The sequence below is a fragment of the Galeopterus variegatus genome, unplaced genomic scaffold (genome assembly GCF_000696425.1).
Source record: "Galeopterus variegatus unplaced genomic scaffold, G_variegatus-3.0.2 Scaffold4812, whole genome shotgun sequence".
Lineage (NCBI taxonomy): Eukaryota > Metazoa > Chordata > Mammalia > Dermoptera > Cynocephalidae > Galeopterus > Galeopterus variegatus.
In genome coordinates this window covers 18,652-20,207 of record NW_007730923.1, presented here as the reverse complement: position 1 = coordinate 20,207, position 1,556 = coordinate 18,652, and the positions used below count along the sequence as shown (strand labels likewise).

General features: G+C 41.1%; 1 protein-coding gene across 1 annotated transcript in view; it reads left to right on the top strand.

The window, feature by feature from the left end:
- The window catches only part of HOOK3 (hook microtubule-tethering protein 3), a gene marked incomplete at its 3' end in the record, with an annotated part of 30,365 nt that overhangs the window by 12,794 nt on the left and 16,015 nt on the right, over positions 1-1,556 (top strand). The window contains exon 3 of the mRNA XM_008588418.1: positions 1,069-1,201. Coding sequence (XP_008586640.1) covers positions 1,153-1,201 — 49 coding nt within the window. The remainder of the gene's footprint in view (positions 1-1,068; positions 1,202-1,556) is intronic.

The following is a 1,556-nucleotide window of genomic DNA, read 5'->3' as shown; positions in this document are numbered from 1 at the left end:
TTTTTTTTTTTTTTCCTTTTTGTCTTTTTTCATGTCCGGCAACGGATCGCAACCCTCAGTGTTGCGCCCGTACCGGACCGGGACCGCAACTCTCGGTGTTGCACCCGCACCTCGCTCAGCCAGTGAGCGGCCGGTCTGTATGTGGGATCCGAACCCTCAGCGGGAGCGCCACCACACTCCCAAGCGGCGCACTGTAGCAGCGCACCACCGGGCCGGCCCCTTATTTGGGTTTTTTTGATGTCAAGTCTCTTTTACATTCTGGATGTTAATCCCTTGTCGGATGAATAGTTTGCACATATTTTCTCCATTCTGGTTGCTTCTTCACTCTGTTGGTTGTTTCTTTTGCTGTGCAGAAGCTTTTTAGTTTGATGTAATTCCATATGTCTATTTTTGCTTTCATTGCCTGTGCTTTATTTATTTATTTGGTGGCTGGCTGGTATGGGGATCCAAACCCTTGACCTTGGTTTTACAACACCATGATCTTACCAACTGAGCCAGTTGCCTGTGCTTTAGAAGTCTGCTCTGTAAAATTTTTGCCTAGACCGTGGCGGTGCTATTTTAGTGGTTAATTTCACTGGAGGGTTAGCAGACAGACCTACCCATTTGTCTGCATATAAGTCATTTCATTTGGGTCTAGTCAGTTTCCCCATGACAGAATCCTCCATTTTCCTTCCTGATATAGGCATCTGCTGCCAGCATTTGGGGAGTCACATGGAGTGAAGGTGGCTAAAGGGATCTTACTTAATCTCAGCTCTTCCTGGTACCCCCTTGTTCAGACGCCTCAGGTTCTGCTGCTTCGGTCCTTCTTGGAGTAGTAGAAGGATCAATAGTACTCTGTCTTTGCTCAGTGTACGTAACACATAGCAGATTAGGGACTAAGTTGCTGTAACTCAAGATCGTAATAATTTAGGTAGGTATGGAAAGTAAAAATAGAAATTGGGAGTGAGATTGATGTAATAGCTCTTTCCTTGATGGTGAGTTTCTGGTGATAACAAATTAATGTCTGTCACATATTTTATTTGGTCATATAAATGTAAATGCAATTGTAATCTTTTTATCTTGATTCAGATTTTAGGACAGCAAATTAATGACTTTACCCTCCCTGATGTGAACCTTATTGGGGAGCATTCTGATGCAGCAGAGCTCGGGAGGATGCTTCAACTCATTTTAGGCTGTGCTGTGAACTGTGAACAGAAGCAAGGTAATTTGTTTGAAGTTAGTGCATGCATTTTAAATAAGAAATATACATTGTATATTTTATATATAAATCATCAGTACAAACAATAACATCTTTTTAAGGCCACCCTCAGAGAATGCTGTTTTCTGTGATGTTGCTAGTAATTTGTTCTTAATTTTAAATGAGTTTTGCATGTTAGAATAAATTTACTGTCTTTCCCTTTCTGTAAGACCACATAATTCTTTTTTCTTTTCTTTTTTTTTTTAAGACCACATTAATTCTTTGAATGCATTGGTTTTTTTTTTGTTTTACATTATACGAAGTTATACGAGCTCACTGGCTGAGCGAGGTGTGGGAGCAACACCGAGGGTTGCGATCC